The following is an 18,166-nucleotide window of genomic DNA, read 5'->3' as shown; positions in this document are numbered from 1 at the left end:
TCTCTTTGTTTCTCTGGCTTCCTCCAAGATACATGTCTAATTCCACTAGCAGGAGGTAATTTTCCCAGAACCCTCCAAGGAAGTGCTGCCTTCCTCTCTCAGACTGCCTTCCATCTACTTTCTATATACCTTATAGGTACTGAGTTACTTACATATTTTCTTCCTTATTAGAATGGAGGGTTCAAGGGACTATTTTTTGCCTTTCTTTGAGTTCTCATTGCTTCCATAAGATCTGGCAATAATAATTACTTAAAAGCTACTTGTTGGCTGATATGAGAAGGTATCTCTCTTTCTTATAGAAGTGGATGACTTATGGGTATGGAATATTGCATATACTATCAGACTTTTTTTGATGTGGGTTAGTTTTGCTGAACTGTTTTTCTTTTCTTTTTTTATTCTTTGTTATAAGGGTCTGGGGAGAGACATACATTGGAAAACAGGGGAAATATATCCAAAGACATCAATAAAACTTAAAAACTTTGTCATTAAAATTTTTTTTAATATACAAATGGGAACTCGGAAGGAAATAATAAAAAGTAAAATAGCTATCATTTTATTTAAATTTACACATTTTAAAATATGTAAATAGTTTAGGTTATATGACCTTATTACTTTTTCGTTTATAATCTGTTAAGATTTAAGTTTAAAATTTTAAAAATCTTTTAAGAAATCAAATAATGACTTCTTTGTGAAGTCTTCTCTAAATTCCCTCAGCTAGAAAGGTTTACTCTCTTGTGTGATCTCTTGGCATTCTGTACTTTACTTACATACTAATCATTTTCCTATTTATACCACATTTATTGATGTAGATTCTAATCACTTGAACTAGATTATAAACTCTGAGGGCAAGGGCCTAGACTTATTTATATTAATAGAGTTTATATAGCAAAATAGGCAATAGAATTCAAGTTCAGACTATGCTACTTATGACCTATATGGCTTGCCATAAACTACTTAGCTATTCTGGACTTCGTGTTCATCATCTATGAAATGAAGCAAAATGAGTAGACAATTTTTAGGGTCCCCAAAATTTATGATTCCACAATACTTACAACAGTGCACTGAATACAAATGATGCTTAATAAAACACATGTTGAATGAATGGCAATACAATTCTATAGTTATAATGCAAAATATTTTAAAATATCAATCGATGATCGCATGGTTCGATGGGGATATGATTGGGGATTTTGACTTTTTTTCCCCAACAATAATATGATTGTCTTTTTTTTTTAATTTGAATATTTTCCCATGGTTACATGTTTCATGTTCTTTCCCTTTACCCAAGTCCCCCTAACCCCCCTTAGCCAACATACAATTCCACTGGGTTTTACATGTATCACTGATTAAGACCTAATTCCATATTATTGATAGTTGGACTAGAGTTATTGTTTAGTGTATACATCCCCAATAATGGGATTTTGACTTTAAATGATCATTCTATCACAAATATTAATAATATGGAAATGGTTTTGAACAATGATACATATAAACCCAATAGAATTGCTCGTTGGCTCTGGAAGGGGGGATGGGGGAGGGGAGGAAAAGAATATGAATCATGTAACCATGGGAAAATAGTCTAAATTAATTAAAATTTAAAAAAATTAATGGCATTTACAAATCACCTTCTATGTATCAGGCACTGTGCTAAGCACTGAGGATACAAAAAGAGACAAAAGATAGTCACTATCCTAAAGGAGCTTACAATCTAATGAGACAACATGTAAACAAATATCTAGAAAGCAAGCTATATCCAGGATATATAGGAAACCATTAAAAGAGGGAAAGCAGGGGCAGCTGGGTGGCTCACTGGATTGAGAGCCAGACCTAGAGAATGATGGTCCTGGGTTCAAATCTGATCTCAGACACTTCCTAGCTATGTGACCTTGAGCAAGTCACTTAATCCCCATTGCCTAGCCCTTACTGCTTTTCTGCCTTGGAATCAATACCAAGTATTGATTCTAAGACAGAAGGTAAGGGTTTAAAAATAAAAAAATAAATGAGCAAACAAACAGATCAAAAACTAACTAAATAAATAAGTGGATGAATGAATGGATGAACAAATAAATAAGCGAACAAATAAGCAAGCAAATAAATAAATAGATAAATAAACAAATAAATAAACAAACAAACAAATAAATAAATGAGCGGAATGAATGAATAAATGAATAAATGAGTGAATGAATGGATGGACAAATAAATAAATGAATAAGTGGATGCATGAACAAATAAACAAATAAATAACTGGATGAATAAATAAATAAATGGATGAATAAATAAATAAATGGATGAATAAATAAATAAGGGAAAGCTCTGGAATTAAGAGGAATTGGTGGGAAATTCTGTACCATTATCCTAGCTTGAGTTCATAGAGATGAGGAAATTTAAGTTGGAAGGGCCTTAGGAGTCATTTTTGTCCAATATCCTCATTTTTACTGACAAAGAAATTAAGACCAGAATAAGTCATGTCCAACATCACATAGCTGATAAATTGAAGATCCAGGCATAGTCTTACTCCTCTCATGCCTAAATTCAGAGTCTCCTTCCATATTCCATATCATCTATCTTTAACCGATCCAATACATTATCTAAAGACTTTCAAAATCTCAAATGTAGACAAACATAACTTTCATTCAGCATTCTTTCTTCAAGGACCCAAAGTGACCAAGATGGTTCATAAGTCAAGGAAGAGAAAAAGTGAGAGGAGATAAAAAGGAAAAGGCTGGTTCCGTCAAGGGAACTAGTCCAAAAGCAAGAGATTCTGCAGAGTGACCGATCTCTGGGACCAGGACCCAAGGGGAAGGGCTTAAATTTCAGAATGCTAAGTCAGCTTCTTTGTGCATTACCTGAAGTTCTGAATGTAAGTGTAAGTCTCTTCCTTCTGTACTAGCCGAGATTTTACAAGCGTGTCTCGAAGTCCAAACTTCTGCATCGATAAGATATGAGCTTTGTCTGAAACAGTCACCGTGGAAGACCGTACCATGTCACTGGTAATTTCAGGTTTGGATTTATTTGGCCTGGAGCAACAATAAGGCAGATGTTGGCATTTTGAGTCTTGCCCCCAGAAGAAACACATAAATATAAAGTTAATGGCTTCTCTTCTTAGGGATGGGAACCACAGGGGGGAAAAGAAAGAGCTCTTTGCAGGGTAAGTCTGGCTGCTTTGGCAGGGCAAGTAATTCTCTTTGTGGTCAGGAGGTGGCAGAGGGCAGCCTACTTCCTTACCATAAACCCCACAAAGTCACAAGGAGCCTCTCCAGAGGGTTTTGTCAAATTCAACCCGGCAAACAAGTAAGAGGAGGGAAAATGTCTCCTTTTCCCAGCATGATAAGCTCTGGGCATCTCTCCAAGTACCCATCATCGACTCTCTAGGGCTTCGAGGGCTCTGACTGCCTTTCCCCAGACTGTGCTTTTCTCCTACTAGCTTGGAAAGCACAAGAATAATGTAGGCTTTGGTTGGGAAGAGGGAAAAAGAGCTTGAGACCAAGGTCAGATGATGGATCCAGCTCCCCTGAGGTTTTTTAATATCCCGCCTCTTGTCTTGCTTTATTTCTTCCATTTTACATTAAATGTCCCCACTCTGAGATCTACAAAGTCCAAGCAAAAGAAGTCCTACCTGGTAGATGAAGCTTCAGGTTTTTCAAAAACCCAAGAGCTTTGCTCCCCCGGTACTCCTTTCCCATTTGGCTTCAGTTCTTCAGAAGCTGGAACACCTAAAATGGCAGGAGAGGGAGGAATGTGTTAAGAGCAAGACTCAACTTCGTGAGTTCAAATCTGGCCTCAGACTCTCACTAGCTGTGTGATTCTGATTAAGTCACTTAACCCCAATTGCCCTCGCCCTTACTGTCTTGGAACTGATACTTGGTATAGATTTAAGGCAGAGGGCAAGGGTTTTAAGAGGAAAAAAAAGATGCTCTATCTACTCATATAGAGATCACTGGATCTCTTAACTATAATAATAATACACGGGATTCTGCCATTACATGGGAGATGTTCACAGCCTATAGAAGAAATTTCATTCAGCTTGACAAATATGAACAAAGTCTGTCATGTACCAAGGTATGATGCTAGACACTTAAGATATGAAAACAAGATATAATTCTTAGCCTTTGTTCTCAAGAAGTTTATTGGGGGAGGGAAGGCAAGGAGAGGAGAAAAGGAGAAAGAGAATAGCACACAATTTATAAAGCCAAAAAGACAAATAAGGATGGCTTTTTAAAAGTACTATAAAGAGGGGGCAGCTGGGTGGCTCAGTGGATTGAGAGCCAGGTCCAGAGACGGGAGGTCCTAGGTTCAAATCTGGCCTCAGACACTTCTCAGCTGTGTGACCCTGGGCAAGTCACTTGACCCCCATTGCCTAGCCCTTACCACTCTTCTGCCTTGGAGCCAATACACAGTATTGACTCCAAGATGGAAGGTAAGGGTTTAAAAAATAAAATAAAATACTATAATGATTCAGAAGAGATTAATAGTTGTCTGCATATTGTCTCCCCTATTAGACTAGAAGCCCCTTGAAGGCTAGGACTATCAATTACCTCTTTTTTGTATGCTTAGTTCTTAGCAGTGCCTAGAATATAGTAGGTGCTTAATAAATGTTTGTTGATTGGTTGAGTTAGGAAGAAAATATCAAAGAAGAGATTATATTAAAGATGGATCTTAAAGGGCAGTTGGGTGGCTCAGTGGATTGAGAGCCAGGCGAAGAGATGGGCAATCCAGGGTTCAAATCTGACCTCAGTTACTTCCTAGCTGTGTGACCCTGGGCAAGTCACTTAACCCCCATTGCCTAGCCCTTACCACTCTACTGCCTTGCAACCAATATACAGTACTGATTTTAAGACAAAAAGTGAGGGTTAAAAAATAAAATAAAATAAAGATGGATCTTGAAGGATGATTAAGACTCTGTTAAGTCTGGATTACTGTGGGGAGATCAAGGAAACACTACTATAGGCAAAATGAAACCCACAAGAAGGTTTCTCGGAAGTACAAAGATTTATTTTAAGTAATTCCAGCTGCTAGTTTTACTCCCTCATTCTCTATTAGTAGAAGTAGAGACAGTGACATAGAGTGGAAAGGATCTGTAGTTAAAAAACAACAACAACAAAAAAAAAACCATGTATTCTAATCCTGCCTCAGTCATTTACTGTGTGACCATGGACTAGAAACTGACACCACAACTTTCCTAAGACTGATTTTCCCATTTGTAAAATGGAGGCAATATCTGCTTCACTTAATTGACAGGATTGTTAATAGGGTCAAATGTAGCAATTTATGTGTAGAAAACTATACAATGCTATACAACTATGAGAGATGATTATCTTCTCACCCCAACGAAAGTCTAAGGCCCCAGACTCTGCCTTTGAAATCTCTAAATATTAGGAGGAGGACCTTAGATATTTTTTCTTCTCCCTCTCCTCTACCCAAATCTTAAAATTCTGAATCATATCAAATTAAATGAGCATTTCTATATATGATATAGAGCAAAAGCAAAGAGTTGTGCATAAAATGGAGAATCTCCTATAATGTAATGCATGCTTTTCTTTTTGAGTATAGAACATAACAAACTCAACATGCCATTTTCAAAAATGTCCCCGTTTGTCTGTGATTCTTTCTGGACTTTTTGTTTTCTTCTCATTTGGGTGAAACCCTATGCATTGCCACGCTCATATTCCCACTTCCCTTCAACAGAAAAAATAAAAACAAAAACCTTGTAACAAATGTGCAGAGTCAAGCAAAACAGATTTTCTCACTGGCCACATCTTGAACCCTGCTTTCTGATCTAACCTCCTCATTTTACACAAGTCAGGGAAATGAAACTAGAAGAGCAGTCAAAGGGTGTACCCACCCTAGTTGGTGCCTTTAGAACACCAAAAAGTCTTAAGAATCCCAAAAGCCATAATATACAAAGAAATCTTTACAGAAAATTTATACTGCCCAATTAAAATGAGAAGAATAAATTTTTTCTATGAATAGCATCCTTACTTCCAGAAAAGTTAATCCCTTGCCAATAGAGAACATGAAGAGGTCACAAACTCGCTTTGCTCTGTTTCTCAAATTATAGTAGTATCTCTGGAGGAATGAGGCATCGAAGAAGAATTCTGATCTGAAGAGAATGACTAAAAATATATTTTCAGCCTTGTTTATAGCATAAAATCCCTTCATCTGAAACAAATCGTTAAATTCCAATGAAAATGCCTTATGTGACCTATGAATCAACAAGAAACCTTGCTATTGCCCTGGAAGACACAAAAAAGGCAGGGAAGGCAAACATGGCAGTGGATGCTTTCAAAGTCCTTCCTACGAGATCCTCTTCCTCCATTCTCAAATGGAATTTGGCTCCCCAAAATCATGGCACAGATAGAATCGTATATTGCTAATCTTGAAGTTCCCTTCCATGTCTAATTTACTAAAAGCTATTTGCTATTTATTTACTAAGTCCCAAAAGGGGGAAATGAGCTATCATCACCAAAGATAGCATGATAGAGTGGAAGGAGTGATGGACTTAGAATTCTAAGACTTGGACCTGCCCTTTATGAACTGTGTGGCCTTAGGCAAGTCACTTAAACCTCTATGGGCTTCAGTTTCCACAGCATAAAAATAAGGAGATTGGATTAGAGAATCTTTAAGGTCTTTTCAGCTCTAAACCTATAATTATATCATCCTAATGAAAATAGGAAGTTAGTAGAATATTAAGGACATGAACAGAAGTCTTCTACCTGGGGGGACAGAGAACAGACAGCTAATTGGTTCAGTGGATTGAGAGGCAGGCTTGAAGATGTGAGGTTCTGGGTTCAATTTTGGCCTCAGATACTTCCTAGCCGTGTGACACTGGGCAAGTCACTCAACTCCCATTGCCTAGCCTTTACAACTTTTCTGCCTTGATTGATCCAACCGTTCTGGATGGCAATTTGGAATTATGCCCAAAGAGCGCTAAAAGACTGTCTGCCCTTTAACCCAGCCATATCACTGCTGGGTTTGTATCACACAGAGATCAAAGGGAAAAAGACTTGTACAAAAATGTTTATGGCCGTGTTCTTTGAGGTGGCAAAAAATTGGAAAATGAGGGGATGCCCTTTGATTGGGGAATGGCTGAACAAATTGTGGTATCTGTTGGTGATGGAATACTATTGTGCTCAAAGGAATAATAAACTGGAGGAATTCCATGTGAACTGGAAAGACCTCCAGGAATTGATGCAGAGTGAAAGGAGCAGAGCCAGAAGAACATTGTACACAGAGACTGATACACTGTGGTAAAAATTGAATGCAATCTTCTCTACTTCTACTTCTCTACTAGCAGCAATGCAATGACCCAGGACAATTCTGAGGGACATATAAGAAAGAACGTTATCCACATTCAGAGGAAGAACTGTGGGAGGAGAAACACAAAAGAAAAACAACTGCTTGATCATATGGGTTGATGGGGATAATATGATTGGGGATGCAGACTCTAAACGACCATCCCAGTGCAACTATCAATAATATGGAAATAGGTCTTGATCAATGATACATGTAAAACCCAGTGGAATTGCACCTCGGCTATGGGGAGGAAAGGATTAGGGGGGAGGGAAAGAACATGAATCATGTAACCATGGGAAAATATTCTAAAAAATAAAAATCCTAAAAATAAATAAATAAATAAATGATGATGTCTTCTAACCTCTAGGTTATATTCTTAAGCATAGGTCTGACCATGCCATTTTCCTATTCAGCTAGGACTTCTCGGGTCATGTACAAACTCCTCTGTTTGGCATTTAAAGCCCTTGACTTATCATACATTATCTCCCACTTAACACATTCAATAATTCAGCTCAACTGCCTTTCTTGCTTTTCCTTACACCTGACACTCAGTCACCAGTCTTTGTCCCTTTGCATAGACTGTCCTCTTCATCTCAGCCTCTTAGAATTCCTAGTTGCCTTTAATGCTCAGTTCAAATGCCACTTCCAACATAAGCCTTTCCTGATCTCCCAACTACTAGTGTCACTTCTACCAAAATTACTTTTTTTTAAAAACTCTTATTTTCTGTCTTAGTAACAATTCTAAGATTGAAGAGCAAAGGGTAGGCAAACAGGTTTTAGTGACTTTCCCAGGGTCACACTGTTAGAAAGTATCCGAGGCCAGATTTGAATTCAGATTCTCCTGATTCCCGGTCTGGCACTGTACCACCTAGCTGCCCCCACCCCCCAAATTACATTTTGATATATTTTGTTGTTCAGGCATTTTTCAATCATGTCTGATTCTTTATGACCTCATTTGGGGTTTGCCTGGCAAAGGCACAAGAGTGATTTGTGATTTCCTTCTGCATTTTACAGATGAAGAAACTGAGGCAAACAAGGGAAAGTAACTTTCCCAAGGTTATACACCTAGTGTCTGAAGCCAGATTTGAACTCATGAAGATGAATCTTCCTGATTCTGTCTAGCACTCTATCCACTGCACCATCTTAGCTGCCCTTTCTTTATTATATATATATATATGTATATATATATATGCACATAAACATAAGTATGTATACACACACTTCTATGCATACATGTTGTCTCCTCCAACGAATGGAAGTTCTTTGAAGACAAAGATTGTTTCCCTCTTGTCCCTGGCACATAGTAGAATCTGAAGAAATGTTTGTGGAGTCATCATTTTCCTATGCTGTCTTTCCCCTAAGTATTGACTTAGTTCTGTCAGAGGACCAAATTTCAGACTTACCTAAACATATTTCCCAGGCCTGGAGAGAGAGAAACACTTATGGGTAGAGGGTCTGGCCCTGGGTTTCTTTTCTTACCCTTCCTGCCCGGAATCGCCTACATCAGTGTCCAACAAAGGGCAATGTGCATTCTGCCTGAAACAGCCTGCAAAATCTCCCAAGTGGACTGGGGACCAGGTTAAAACGGAATTGGGAGATACTCAACAAGATAAAAGAAAAATATAATTGAACACTGATGATGCTAACATGTGGTTTTCTATGTCAACAGGCAGCCTCCAGATATTCTTAGGTGAAGTTTAGTGGCCCCCATTTCTATTTGAGTTTGACATCATGAATCTATAGGACTCACTGAATGCTGAATTTCTTCCCTAAGACATTTGCAAGTAAGGGCCAAGTAAAAGAGAACTCTCCCAGGGAAGGGAGCGGTCTGTGGGTTTATTGACCAATACTAAACCTCCACTCTTACAAAGCAGCCTAGAACAAATGCATTTTTGTTTTGAAAGTAGACCTTAGCACTGAATTTGAATCTTGTCAGCTGTCTGTGAATCCTATTTTCCTCCTTCATTGCCAATCAAATAAGACCTACTTTGGAATGAACTCCATTAAGGATTTTTTTTTTAAACTGTACCTTCTCTCTTAGAACCAAGCAATATTTCCCATCTCTAGCCCTGGCTCTCAATCCACTGAGTCACCTTGCTGCCTCCTCTACCATGGCTTAATAAATTCCCTTCACAACATCTCCAGAACTTACCATGATGGCTGGTTAACAGGTGCTGTCTTGCCAGATAGACTACCAGTCAAAGGCCCATGAGTCTTATCTCTAGAGATTAACCTGAATTCAATTTCCTTGACTTTTCACCAACTATTTTTGTTCGACTCCACACTGAAACGATTTCCCATGTGAGATGTTTCCTCCTAGTGCAGATATGCCAGGTCAGAAGGGCAGATCCTCCAGCCCTGCCCAAGTGTTGTGAAAAGCCCCAGAAGTAGTCATCCTTACAAATACTATGCATTGCATATATCTTATGAGCAAATGAGCTAAACCAGTTTCACATGCATAGCTGCAACATATCCTATCCCCAAGAGCAGCCTCCTGTAGGTTCTCAGTCCTGGGCTGGGCAAGTCACCTATCCTTGGACAGCTTAGAACTAAAGGCTAGCTGTGACTTCCCTGTGGGCTTGCCTGTGGTGTGGAGGGTAACAGATGTATGATTGGTCCCCCTTAAATTACCCTACCAAATTCTATCTCTATGATCACCCCTTTTTTTTTGGCTCTTCTTTTTTTTTTTAACCCTTACCTTCTGTCTTGGAGTCAATACTGTATATTGGCTCCAAGGCAGAAGAGTGGTAAGGGCTAGGCAATGGGGGTCAAGTGACTTGCCCAGGGTCACACAGCTGGGAAGTGTCTGAGGCCAGATTTGAACCTAGGACCTCCCATCTCTAGGCCTGGCTCTCAATCCACTGAGCTACTCAGCTGCCCCCTCTGGCTCTTCTTTTTGCTTTAATCTCTAACTAAGATCCAAATTATCTCTCTCCCTACCTTCCCTCTTCCCTCCTGGCAAAGGTAAACAATTTGACTAGATCCATTTTCTTAAAATATCACTTTCAGAATATACCATTTTAAAAAATTAAAGAACGAGAGATATCTTTCACAACTCCGCTTGAAGAAAAATTCATAAGAAAACAAGAGATAGAAAAGATTACAAAGACAACTTGGTGGCTTGGTGGATAGAGCAGTAGGCCTAAAATCAGGAGGACCTAGGTTCAAATGTGACCTCAGACACTTCCTGGCTGGGTGACCCTGACCAAGTTAACCCCATTTGCCTCGCCTTTGCCCTTCTGTCTTAGAGTTGTTAATAAGATAGGAAGTAAGGGTTTAAAAAGAAAAGATTATAAAAGTCAAAATAGGTGAATTTCAATGAAATAAAAAATCTGTTTCAGGCACAGAATCAATGAAACTAAATAAAAGATAAATTTGTAAGTGGGTGTAATAATAAACAGAGCCAATAACCCATGTTACGATAGAGGGGAGACAGAGAAAGTCAAATGAGGGAGAAAAAAATCTTCATATCAAACATCTATCTCCCATTGGCTGAGGCCAATCCCACCCCTACCCCTCCTTCCCTGAATCTGGAGGGGACAAAATACACAAATATTCAAAAATAGTATTTCTCTAAGGAACAAATAGTTAAAGAATATAAAATTTTCTCCAAGAAAAAAAAGCAAATTATAAACAAATGTGAAAATTGCTCCAAATTATAAGTAAAAGAATGCAAACTGAAATAACTGAAGCTTCAACTCATACCCATCAGTCAACAAAGGGAAAATATGGAAATAATTAATGTTGGAAGAGTTACAGAAAGATAAGTAAATTAATTTACTATTGGTGGAGCTACGAAAATGGTCTGACAATTTAAGGAAATAATTTGGTATTATGTGAGAAAAATTACTAAACTGTTCATAATTTTAGACCCATCAATTCTCCATTGAGCTAGCTAGGTGGTCCAATGGCTAGAGCACTGGAGTCAGGAAGACTCATCTTCCTAAGTTCAAAAACTTGTCAGTGTGTGACCCTGGGCAAGCTATTTAACACCATTTGCTTCAGTTTCCTCATCTGTCAAATGATGTAGAGAAGGAAATGGCAAACCACTCCAGTTTCTTTGCCAAGAAAACCCCAAATGGGGTCATGAGGAGTCAGCTACAACTGATAAAAACTGAATAATAACATAAAAACCCCCATTTTATATATATATAAGTGTGTGTGTTTGTATATACACATATATAGTTGTTGTACTGTAAGAAATAAAAAGATATTAACAAATCAGAAGAACGTGGGAAGACATATATGAACTGATACAGAATGAAGAAAGCAGAGCCAAGAGATTATACAAAATGACTATCATGACAAAAATGAAGACAGTGTAAGAGAGCATCTGAACTTAGATGATAAACAATGACCAGCTGTAGTTCCAGAAAATAGATAATAAAATATACTTCTCTGATTGGAGTAGAAAAGTGAGAGGCCATAGGTATGGAAGGTTACACTCACTATTAGCCATGATCACCTTGTAGACTGGTTATGTCATAGGTGCCAAGAGAAAAGGGAAGGGAAACACTGAAAAGTGACTGGGATCATTTTTCAAAAGGCATCAATAAGTCTAAAAGTATATAAAATATCCCTTTCATCTCTTACCCTTAACTCTCGTAAAATTCCCCTTTCCTCTTTCCAATAAGTTTAATAGCCTTCTGCTTTATTCATAGGACAAAGAGCATTCATGTCCCTAGTAATATTGGAACTAGATGACCTCTAAGGTTCTGTCCAACTTTGAGCCCCTATAATTCCTTAGCATGGCATTGAGGCCCTTTGGCATGCATTTCCAGTCTATTTTACCAATTTTATCTTTTATTATACCACATCACGAACCCTTTATTCTTTCTCGTAATGTAGATTGTTCAAGAAGTATCCTATACCTGGAATTCCAGGTCTGTTATTCTCTTTTTGTACAAATTCCATCTATCAAGGCTTGGCTCATTTTACTACCTTCTCTAATTCACAAGGGAGCACACTACACAGAACTATTATAAAGCCTGTCTGTTTCATTTATTTGGCATTTAATATTGTCTTGTTGTATTATTTAAACTTTGGCTGATGACTGTATTTTTTAAATAATAAAACTGTAAATTCCTAGAGGACAAGATGTATAAATAAAGCATTCCTTCTCTGTATTTAAATTGATTTTCTTTCTTTCAGATACACAAACAAGAAGAAAGTCTAGACCAAGAGTAAGCCTTGTGGACCACAAAGTGACTTAGAAAATCACAAAAAAACATTATTCTATATTTTAATTTTGTCAAATATTTTTCAGTTATGTTTTTTAAATATCTCCTACCTTTTTTTTTTTAAACCCTTACCTTCCGTCTTGGAATCAATACTATGTATTGGCTCTAAGGCAGAAGAGTGGTAAGGGTAGGTAATGGGGGTCAAGTGACTTGCCCAGGGTCACACAGCTGGGACGTGTCTGAGGTCAGATTTGAACCCAGGACCTCCCATCTCTAGGTCTGGTTCTTAATCCACTGAGCCTACCCAGCTGCCCCCAATCTCCTACCTTTTTGCCTTAAAATTGATACTAAGTATCATGTTCAAGGCAGAAGAACAATGAGGGCTAGGCAATTGGGGTTAAGGACTTGATCAGGGCCATTCAACTAGGAAGTATCTGAGGGTATATTTGAACCCAGTACCTGCTATCTTTAGGTCTTGATCTCCTGAGAGAATAACCTGCCCCCTTACTATGTCCCATGCCATTACATAAATTTAATCTGGTTTCTCTTGACTCAGGGAGTTTGTGGGTAGAGGTCTCTGGCCACAAGTTTGAGACTTTTGGTTTGGACGAGAGAGAGAGAGAGAGAGAGAGAGAGAGAGAGAGAGAGAGAGAGAGAGAGAGAGAGAGAGAGAGAGAGAGAGAGAGAGAGAGAGGTAGAGAGAGAGAGAGAGAGAGAGAGAGAGAGAGAGAGAGAGAGAGAGAGCGCGAAAGAGAGAGCGCTCAATTGTGTGTATGTGTCTATCTTTGTGTGTGTCTTCTCTTGCAATGGGTGGGGGAATCCCCTGACTTCCCCTTCCTGTGCTTCTTGGGGGACAGGTCAGCATCACAGTGATACTTTCCACATCATTTCCAGCTAGAGTAATCCCCTAGCACTGAAGAATCTGTAAAAACATACTAGCAGCAAAGACTGTTTCAAAAACAAAGTTTAAATTAATTTTAGTGAAAAACAGACTCAACTAACCATGTTGATTAGTTTGAATAATTTTTGCTTCCTCTTTTGATCATTGTTACAAGGTGTGTATCACTGGGCAATAGGGAGAAAGAATATATTTGGAAATGAAGATAATATAAAATAAAAAGTAGCAATTATTCTTTTTAAAGAAAGTGAATCAAGTCCCTTACAACACTGCTCATTTTCCTCCTTTGTCATATTAGCCAATCTTATAGGTGTGAAGTGGTGCATTGGAATTATTTTAATTATATTACTCTAATTGATAGTAATTCAGAATATTTTTTCATATGACCAAGTCATCTCAGGGAGGGGTTGGGGAAGAAAGGAGAGAACATGAATTGTAAATGTAAGAAAATGATTATTAAAAATTAAATCTACGTGTAATTGGGAAAAATATAATTTTTAAAAAGAACATTCCTAACTATATGAAAAAAGTGAATAAGTTTGCATAATATCTATCTGTTTTTGGTATACAGACATCCTTCAGATGTTCCCCCAATTAACATTTTTGAATAATAACATTATTAGGCAATCAGATGGCACAATAGATAAAGGGTCAGGCCTGGAGACAGGAAGACTCGTCTTCCTGGGTTCTAATCTGACCTGGCTTACTATCTGTATGACCCCAGGCAAGTCACTCAGTTTCCTCTTGGCCTCAGTTTCCTCATCTGTAAAATGAGCTGGAGAAGGAAATGGCAAACCACTTCAGGATCTTTGCCAAGAAAACCCTAAATGGGATTGTGAAGAGCTGGACATGACTGAAAAACGACCACCACCAATAATAACAGCATTAATAACTCATCACTAAAATAAACTGTAACAACTAATATCTAAAATGCCACTGAAATATCATTTAGCTGACAGTTTAGGATACAAGTGAAAGGGCTGGCAGCAATCCAAGTTAGTACATGAGCTCCAACAAGGTTAACTTCACTGAATGTCAGTCTTGCAATGTTTCTCTTCTCTTCCTGGCTGTGCTTCTGGCTTTGGGGACTCCAACATTATGCCTTAGCTGTAGACTCACCTAGAAACTCTCACAGTTCTTGAGGCCTCCTCACCTTGGGACATCCCTCTGCCCTTACACACTTACACACACACACACACACACACACACTCACACACACACACACTCACACACACTCACACACACTCACACACACTCACACACATATACATGCACACTCACATACTCACACACTCACACATACACACACACACACACACACACACACACACACACACACACACACGTTTTTGTGTCTATCTTCCTTTATTGCAATGTAAGCCCATTGAGAGTAGATACTTTCTTTTAGCTTGAGTTTCTGTCCCCTGTGCTTAGCCCAGTGCCAGGCATGTATTGCTGTTCAGTTGTCTCAGACATGTCCAATTCTTCATGAATCCATTTGGAGTTGTCTTGGCAAAGACACTAGAGTGGTTTGGTATTTTTACAAATTTTACAAATGAGGAACGGAGGCAAACAGGGTTAAGTGACTTGCCCAGGGTCATAAAATCTGCAGTAGAATTTGAACTCAGGAAGATGAATCTTTCTAACTTCAGGCCTGGCGCTCTCTCCACTGCACCACCTAGCAGCCTGCTTGGCATGTAGTAAGCACTTAATAAATGCCTATTGTCATGCCCATTTGTAACACATCCTGTAGAACTAATTGTAATATTGTTCCACCTAACATTGTGTTTTTAAGGAAGCATTTATAACAGCTTAAGCTTATGTCCCGTATGCATTAAGGAAAACCCCACCTCCCCACCTCACTCCATGAGACTTAATAGTCTATGACAGCGAAGCAACTGGGTGGCTCAGTAGATAGAGAAGCAGACTTAGAGATAGGAAGTTCTGGGTTCAAATCTGACCTCAGATACTTCCTAGCTGTGTGACACTGGACAAGTCACTTAACCCCAATTGCCTGGTCCTTGTCACTCTTCTGCCTTGGAACTAATAGTATCAATTCTAAGACAGAAGATAAAGTTTTGGGGTTGTTTTGTTGTTTGTTTTGTTTTTTTGTTTGTTTGTTTGTTTTTCAAAATAGTCTGTGGCAGAATAACATACTGGGATAAGATCTGAGTCTTTTTTGGGTGGCAGTTAACAGATCATGGCTGCTCGATCATTATGAAATAACTGTCATCACCAAGAAGATAAGAACATCATTTCCCTCATTCATTAAGTTTATTAGACATTTCTTATGTGCAAGGCACTGGGCTAGGTACCAGCCCATAAGGATTCAGTACTATTCAACATTTGCCTTCCCTGGAACGTCTGGGTTTGTCCCAAATCAGAATGCCATCCAAAACCAGCTTTGCCTCGCCTCTCCTTTAGATACAAAATAGCAGTTTGTCTGTTTTTGTTTTGGGTTTTTTTTTAAGACTCAACTTCTAGAACAAGAAGCAGTTTAATGTTGACAAGTTTCCGGACAACCCTTGTAAATATTAATCACACACAGCAGGTTCTCTCTTCTGGTTTCCATCTGTGAGTGAATGACTCAAACAAGATTCTTCTACTCTGAGCAACAGTCTGATTTGAGTCGTCAAGCAAGAAACCTTCCCAGATGGAATGAACTGATGCAAAGTGAAATAAGTAGAACCAGGAAAATCATTTATGTAACAACTATGATATAAAGAGAAAGAGTAATCACTACCCCTCCAGAAAAGCAAAAAACTATGCAATTATAATGATCAAGCTTTAAAAAATAATTATAATCAAGCTTAACCCTGAAGAGAAGATGTCACTCCCTAGTTACTCTCTCTCTCTTTTTTTTTTTTAAATATTCTTACCTTCTGTCAGAATCCATACTAAGTATCTATTCCAAGGCAGAAGAGCAGGAAAGGAAAGGCATTTGGGGTTAAATGACTTAACCAGGGTCACACAACTCAGAAAGGTCTGAGGTCAAATTTGAACTCAGGACTTCCCTTCTCCAGGCTTTGTTCTCTATCACTAAGCCACTTAGCTGCCTCTGGTTCCTTGTATTCTTTGTTGTAGGAGACTATATTGCATATAACATCAGATTCAGTTAACATGTTGGCTAATTTGATGAATTGCTTGTAAATTCTTATCTTTTTATTTATTACAAGGTATAAACCACTAGGGAATGGGAGAGAGCAAAGAAGGTAATATTTGGAAATGAAAATGGTCTAAACAAAAGATATCAAGAAAAAAATTTAAGAAAAAAAGAAATCTTCAAAGGATGGGCCACAAAGAAGACTCAGATTGTAGGCAATAGAGAAATATGACTGGTTGAATGTTGAAATAACTTTTTCCAATATTCCCCTCACTGGACCTTAGTGTCCTACTTACAGGGCCAAAGGAAAGGTGAATAAAAGAAGATCAAGAAGTGAGGGCTGCCTTTCCAGATGGGGTCCCTCTTTTAGTCTCTGTTTTTTGCTTTTTTTTTTTTTCAAACACTTACCTTCTGTCTTAGAATTGATACTAAGTATTGGTCCCAAGGCAGAAGAGTGGTAAAGGCTAGGCAATAGGGGTTAAGTGACTTGCCCAGAGTCACACAGCTAGGAAGTGTCTGAGGTCAAATTTTAACCCAGGACCTCCCATTTCCAGGCTTGGCTCTCTATCCACTGAGATACCTACTTGCTCCATAGCTTCTTTGAAGAATTCTACCTTACAGGAGGAACAGTAGACATATTAACTGTACAGTTCCAAATCCCTGCTTTTCCAGCTCTGTGGTCTCTAACTTTCTCTACTGGATGGGTGCCTAGATGACATGTTCACTGAATTTGCAAGAGACACATAAATCAACGGGTTAGAGAACACTCTGGATGCTATAATCAGAATCCCACAATTCCAGGAGGGATCCATCCCCATCTCCATTTCACAGATAGAAGGGGAGCCAGTCAAGAGACCTGCACAGGGTTACATCATCAAGAGAGAATCAGATAGGCTGAAATTTCAACTCTGCCCCATCTGAAATATCTTACTCCTCTTTGCAATTGATGTAGACCCTTAATATTTATCCTCTTAGACAATAAGCTAGTTATCTCCTCCAAAGACAAACTTTTAGAACAAAAGGGCTGGGTGAGTCAGTGGATTGAGAGCCAGGCTCAGAGACAGGAGGTCCTAGGTTCAAACCCGGCCTCAGCCACTTCCCAGCTGTGTGACCCTGGGCAAGTCACTTAACCCCCCAATGTCCAGCTCTTACTACTCTTCTGCCTTAGAACCAATACATAACATTGATTCCAAGACAGAAGGTAAGTGTTTGGGGGGAAAAAAAAGGCAAAAAGTAGAGGCTAAGTGAGGGACCCCCGTCTACTCAGTCTTTAGGTTATAGCCTATGTAAGGGATTTTTTAAAAAGTGGGGGGAAAGGGAAAATCAACCTAGGGAAACCAGTAGACTAAGGAAGGTTTGAAAACACACACACACACACACACACACACACACACACACACACACACACAACTTTGTTCCAGTTCTGAAGTCATAGCACTTCCAGAAATAAATATCTTATTCACATTTATTTCCAAACTCAGGTCACATAAGATACATCACACATAAAGATTATTATAGCATTGCTACAGTATGTTCAAGAAAGAAATTCATACAAGTCGTCTGTTCTTTCTTTTGACCAACATAATAACGTCTTTCCTCTAATAAATATTTATTCCTCACTCTGACACGTTCCCAGAGGATTCTTCTTTCCAAAGTCTCATTTCTAACTGAATATTTATAGTTTATTTGTCT

General features: G+C 38.6%; 1 protein-coding gene across 1 annotated transcript in view; it reads right to left on the bottom strand.

Moving 5' to 3' along the window:
* The window catches only part of INPP5B (inositol polyphosphate-5-phosphatase B), a 73,004-nt gene that overhangs the window by 27,711 nt on the left and 27,127 nt on the right, over positions 1-18,166 (bottom strand). The window contains 2 exon segments of the mRNA XM_044668045.1: positions 2,847-3,017; positions 3,617-3,713. Of these exon segments, the coding sequence (XP_044523980.1) occupies positions 2,847-3,017; positions 3,617-3,713 (268 nt within the window).

This window comes from Gracilinanus agilis, chromosome 3, assembly GCF_016433145.1.
Source record: "Gracilinanus agilis isolate LMUSP501 chromosome 3, AgileGrace, whole genome shotgun sequence".
NCBI lineage: Eukaryota > Metazoa > Chordata > Mammalia > Didelphimorphia > Didelphidae > Gracilinanus > Gracilinanus agilis.
Note: the sequence above shows the minus strand (reverse complement) of the source record. Positions and strands in the feature narration are given on the sequence as shown.